This window comes from Phycomyces blakesleeanus (genome assembly GCF_001638985.1).
Source record: "Phycomyces blakesleeanus NRRL 1555(-) unplaced genomic scaffold PHYBLscaffold_1, whole genome shotgun sequence".
In the NCBI taxonomy this organism is placed as follows: domain Eukaryota; kingdom Fungi; phylum Mucoromycota; class Mucoromycetes; order Mucorales; family Phycomycetaceae; genus Phycomyces; species Phycomyces blakesleeanus.
This window is the reverse complement of record NW_017265134.1, coordinates 3,579,458-3,585,457: the sequence shown is the minus strand read 5'-3', so window position 1 is coordinate 3,585,457 and position 6,000 is coordinate 3,579,458. Positions and strand designations below refer to the sequence as shown.

The 6,000-nt window shown below is 35.8% G+C and overlaps 2 protein-coding genes across 2 annotated transcripts; both read left to right on the top strand.

Annotated features, from left to right (window-relative positions):
- Positions 1-1,011: 1,011 nt before the first annotated feature.
- Positions 1,012-2,074, top strand: PHYBLDRAFT_138896 (hypothetical protein; the record flags this gene model as incomplete). The annotated part of the gene is made up of 3 exons (XM_018430101.1): positions 1,012-1,027; positions 1,503-1,615; positions 1,799-2,074. The coding sequence occupies 3 exons, from the start codon at positions 1,012-1,014 to the stop codon at positions 2,072-2,074; spliced, it is 405 nt and encodes a 134-aa protein (XP_018299390.1).
- A 2,655-nt stretch (positions 2,075-4,729) lies between these two features.
- PHYBLDRAFT_157115 (hypothetical protein) lies at positions 4,730-5,313 on the top strand. The gene has a single exon (XM_018433568.1). It carries the CDS (start codon positions 4,868-4,870, stop codon positions 5,216-5,218), a length of 351 nt encoding a protein of 116 aa, XP_018299389.1. The 5' UTR covers positions 4,730-4,867; the 3' UTR covers positions 5,219-5,313.
- The last annotated feature ends 687 nt before the right edge of the window (positions 5,314-6,000 follow it).

The window sequence follows — 6,000 nt, the reverse complement described above, 5'->3', positions numbered from 1 at the left end:
AAAAAAGAAAAAGAAACAAGATGAATATATTCATAAGCTCAGAAAACTAACTCTTAACTGCTCATCTATTATGTTACCTTTACTTTCCTGTATTGACCATTACTCGGCTTGTATTTCTGAGTACCATATACACACATACATACAGGCAGCAAGTTATTTGTTGAATTGAGTATCGATATTGTGGTATATATTTATATGGCTTATTATTAAAGTATTGAAAGGTAATTTATATAGATTGAATCGTCGCTATGCCACTTTAAAAAAATATTCTTGTTTTTGTACCAAAAGCAGGCCAATATTTTTTCTTTTTTTCTTTAAAGAAATACTGTAAAGAGACGTGTTTAAAAGGTAATGACTTTTCTACTTTTATCAATAAAAAATTCCTAAAAAAAAATTCCCTAGTTTTATGAATTACAGAATCTTGTGCTTGGTCCCTAAAGGCCTAGAGCTTGAATACTCAATTGAGATATTTGCTGTGATTGTGTTGTGAAGGTGTTGTGAAGGTGTATATATAAGTATACATGTGCTTTGTACTCGAAATATTGCAAATCAAAATAACCTTTTTATATTATGGTCCATTTTCTTTGTTTTATTAAATAAATCACATTTGCCTAAACATTGGTTCTTTATTTTACAATGTATTCTCATGTCATATCACAATAATATATAGCATATACGTGGTATAAAGCACACAGCATAAAATCATTAATCTTGTTCTTAAATACTAGTGTCTCGCAACCAAAATATTTTATATTCACGGTTATTAAGAATTTACAACAGAAAATGTATAGAGAAATGTTGAATAAAATAAAATAAAAGAATAAAGAAAAACGATATTTGTAATGGCTTCATTTAAGTCGGACTGTAAAACCAAGGATACACCTTTTTTTGCTAGGACCCAGTAGGAGTCCGGATAGGTCACGTGACTTCTCATAGCGGGTGGATTTGGCATTGGCAAGGGCAGGTTGCTGTAAAGATCTTCCTTTTTCGCTCCATCCATCAATAGCCAGGATGAAGTTCTCTGCTGGTAAGATATACGCATCCAACACACTACACACACATCCAGGCGATTTCCAAAGGAAGGGAAAAAGAAGAGAAAGGATATCCCTAGTTTGTGGACCAACAAAACGCGCCAAGGGGTAGCGAAAATTGGATGATTTTTATTACGAAAAGACCTACGAAAACCGGATCCACTATACCCTATTTTTTTTTTACATTTTTTACATTTTATTGGCTTGTAAACCAATAAAACACTCCCGTCAGCAACTCTCGCCAAAAGAACAAAAAAACGCAACCATGTCTTTCTTCTTAAGATTTCTTAACGCCATCACACAAAAGACGATTCAACCACTCTAGTACACATCCTTTCTCTTCTACACTTTCCCGACCACAACGAAAATAGTCTTTGGGTCACCGAGTCTGACAATTGCAATGATGAATTGTCAATTGAATTTTTTTACAAATGTATATTTTTATTTAACTTTTTTTGGGTGAATTTTTAGACGTCAGCTCCGACCGTAGCAAGAGCCGCAAGGCCCACTTCACCGCTCCCTCTAGCATCCGTCGCAAGATCATGAGCGCTCCTTTGTCCAAGGAATTGAGAGAGAAGCACAGTGTAGGTGTTCTTTATACGTTTATCATTTAGAGAGAGAGAGAGAAAGAGGTTATCGAGAAATTTATGTATAGGATAAGAAATAATGAAATAAACTAAAGAGAAATATATATGTACCTGTATTTTGTTTGTTTTTTTGCTTGTTTTTTTTTTCTTTATTTCTAAATCTTGTTCTTGCTCTTTTAGGCTCGCTCTATTCCCGTTCGCAAGGACGATGAGGTCATGGTCGTCCGTGGTACCTACAAGGGCCGCGAGGGCAAGATTGTTCAGGTCTACCGTAAGAAGTGGGTTATCCACATTGACCGTGTCACCCGCGAGAAGGTCAACGGTGCCACCGTCCCCATTGGTATCCACCCTTCCAAGGTTGTTGTCACCAACCTTAAGATCGATAAGAGCCGTCAAGCCATCCTCGACCGCAAGAACAGCGCTGCCAAGAAGACTGCTATGCAGGAGGTAAGCTAAGACTCCACATCTTTATGTGCACAAAAAACATTGTCTTGCATTGTTCAAATATTCATAAATATATCTTTTTTTTGTGTTTGTATTGAATAGTAAAAAAAAAATTCAAATTTTCGTCAGTCTGTTTTCAATGCAAAATAAAATTTCATTTCAAAACTAAGAAAAATTAATAATAATAATCTAAGAGGATGAATTATACATATGTGACTGTTTGGATTGCGTCGTATGTTTATTGACCATTTTCTCACCCCCCTTTCATAAAAAAAACCCCCCTCTCTATTGCGGTCCTTTCAAACTTCATTCTTTTTTTTTTGCTTTTTTTTATTGAGTGTGAGAGAAAGAGAGTGAGCGAGTGAGTGAGTTTGTCAGCTAAGATCTTTATATATCTTTTCATTCTGTGTTTGACTTGTTTGCTTATAATTTCATTATAAATATATATATACATTAAAAAAAAAGAAAAAAGTAAAAAGCCTTTGAGATTCACCAGATACTAGTCCATCGCCTTTATTTTTATTTTATTTTATTTATTGTATTTAATAAAATGGCGAGTATTTACAACACCACAAGATCACCTGTCCGTGGACGTGGACGTGGTACACCAGCAGCTCAGCGTCATGTACATAATCATAATCATCTTGCCAATCATTCATCTGGATTCCAGTCGATGCCAGTTCCTCCACCTCAACCACAACCCATCCCATACAACGATTTCCAGCTTTCTTCATCCGCGCAGCGAGGGAAGAATCACCTGATGGACTTTAAAACATCAAAGACTGTAGACATGAAATCCTTTGCATTGCCAGTAAAGCTCCAGCGAAAAGATAACAACTATACACCATACCAAAGAAACTTTACAAAACCAGACAACGAGGCTGGCTCATCCTCTCCCCCTTTACAAGCTCAGAACTATAATCCCAATCAACAAAATCAACAAAATCAATCAAGTCAATCAAGTCAATCAAATCAACCACAACAACAACAGCAACAACAACAACAACAGCAGCAGCAACATGGTCCCAAGACTGGTGCCGATACATCTTTGATTGCCCCAATGGGTGGAGCAACAAGAAATAAACAAATGTTGTTCAAAAAACGCACAAAGCAAATCTTCCTTGCCAAAGAAGACACTAGAGAATTAAAGGAACAAGAACAAAAACCTTGGATACTCGAAGATTACGATGGCCAGAACAGCTTTACTGGCACTCTCGAGGGTGGACAAAGATCAGATTATGTATTCTTTGTCTTGACAGACAACGGTTTTAAGGTGGTTCCTGTTGATAGATGGTACAAATTCCAACCTAAAAGAACCTATCGTACTCTGACACTCGAAGAAGCCGAAGAGCAGGTAATAATGAATTATTATTATTATTATTTATATATATATAAATGGGAAGGTTGTATCATGTAATTCTTGGTATTGTTATTATAGCCTTTTCTAAACATCGACTACCTTTTCTGTGTTTTTTTTTTGCAGCTAAAGAAACAGCAAAAACGTGAGCAGAATCGTTGGATGATGATGAAGCGTGATAAAGCAGAAGCAGTTGAAGAAGGCGGAGCTGGCCGACAACAGAAATTTAAAATTGTCGATAATGGTGATGGAGCGTAAGTTTTAATTTCTATATTATTATTACTATTATTATTTTTTTAAAAAAAATGGAAAGCTTTGTGGGATGTTTCTTTCTTTATTTCTTATTTGGTTTCGACTGTTCGTAAATATATATGGCTCGGCCCAAGAGTTTAAATTTATTATTATCATTTTTGTCTCAACTTGACTTGTCTTGGCTCACCTTATTTTATTTTAAAAAGATTGGCTGGATCGGATGATGAGACTGGAAAAGCACGTGCACGCGATGTAAGTTATTACCAAACCAATGTTAATAACCATAACAAAATGTCATTTACGAAACTAAATATACACACACACATATATATGTATCATAATTTCTAGGACTCTGATGTAGATGATCTTGACTTTGATGATGTGTTCCAAGATGATGAAGAGGGTGGTGGTGAACATGAAATTGAAGATGAAGATATCAAAGATAGTAAAGAGCGTGTCAAAAAAGAAACAAGAGGATATGTACCTGGTGGAGAAGCGACTCGAGAGACTATTAATGATGATATGAACAGACTTACTTCAGAGGGCAAGGTAATACACACACACACACACACACATATATATATATATATATATATGCTGCAATGCTTGTTGGGTTTATAGGACATGTTTTTTTATTATTACTATTATTATCAATCTTACGAACCAACCCACACGTTTCATTTTGGACACACACACACACACATATATATATATATATATATATAGCAAATGCGCAAATTGGTTCGTGATCTCGAGAAGAACCGGGCTTATGAAAGTGACGAAGAAGAAGATCCATATGCTTCGAGTGTAAGTAAACAAATACATAAATAATAATAATCGGGGACTTGAATTGATGTGATGGACAGGCTGAAGAACTCGGATCTGATGTGGAAGAAGAAGACTCCAAATCAGAGACCGAGAGTATTAAAAAGCCTGTGCTGCCAGTGAAGAAAAAGCCCGTGCTTCCGGTAAAACCAATGATGCCCAAGAAGGCTATGGCTACAAAGATAAAAAAGGAAGGTCTTTCGAAGCCAATTGGTCGACCCGGTTCTCCTTCCTTGTACATCAAGAGAGAAGATGCCAACAGAGCAAATGTTGGGCCTAGTGCCAGCAACAACATCAACCACAATCACAGTCACAGCAGTAGCAGTAGCAGCAGCAGCAACAACAATAGCAGCAGTATTAATAGTAATAATATGGCTAGTGCGCGTGAAGCAAGTCCTGTACTTAAAAAAAGAAAGGCTGAAGACGTTAGTCATGAGGCCAGACACAAGCATAAGTCGCATCACTCGCCTCGTGAAAGTAGTAGTTCTCAACAACAGCCTTCTACTGGAAATGATGAGGACTTGATTACTGAAGCTGAGGTTATCGAGACACTTCGAGGCGAGAGAATGACAACCAAGGAGTTCTTAATGCGGTTCAGGAAGCGCATTAAAAAGAACGAGCGTAACCGTGAGATTATCACTGAATTGCTGAAAAAGGTTGCTCGACACAATGTTACTGGAGATCCTAAAACCCGTACTGTTGAGCTGAAGCCAGGACTTTAAAAAAAAACAAAATATTGTCAAACATGTACGACTTTAATCAAATATAAAAAAAAAATGTTGAGATCAAATAAAAGATACATGAACACTGGCCTTTATATTGCTATAATTCTTCTTTAATTTTCAATTGAATACATATTACTAATATCCCAATCCAGAATCCCTAGTACAAGGATTTACCTAATATTTGACCCCAAGAAAGTGTATATCCAAAATAAAACAACAATACCCACAGACATAGATACAAACACAGTAGTTAGTGCTTGAGACTGTAAATTGATATTAATCAGGAACAAGAACATGTTTAGCTCATAATAAATGCCGTAAACAGTTTCTTTTTCCTACTTCAAATGTCAATTACAAATTACACCTGCAACTCATAACCGCGAGGACAAAAACTCTTTTTGAGCACGAGAAATATCAGTCGTAAATCTACTTAAAATCGCAAAGCTTGAAGCAGATTATTTTGGTTTACAATCGAGTACCAGTAATTTGTATTATACTTTATATTAAATATCTCCAAATCTCCAGATCTCCAGATCTCAATAGTAGAAAAAAAAACAACAAAAAGTAGAAATGTAGAGCAGCTGGTGAGCTGATAGAAGAGCATATATTAGAACAAATCAAAACATAATATAAATTAATTTCAAATAACAATACTAAAGATCAATTAATCAACCCATTAGAAAACTTTCTCTTCTCCAAGGTTCCTTTGATGCTTTCAAGTTACAAACTTGACAAGATGAGACAATATTAGATAGGGCAATTTTTTTCTGACACTACTG

Excerpts from the sequence above, each read along its gene's own strand:
- PHYBLDRAFT_157115 (XM_018433568.1), top strand. The coding sequence starts at position 4,868 with ATGGCTAGTGCGCGTGAAGCAAGTCCTGTACTTAAAAAAAGAAAGGCT.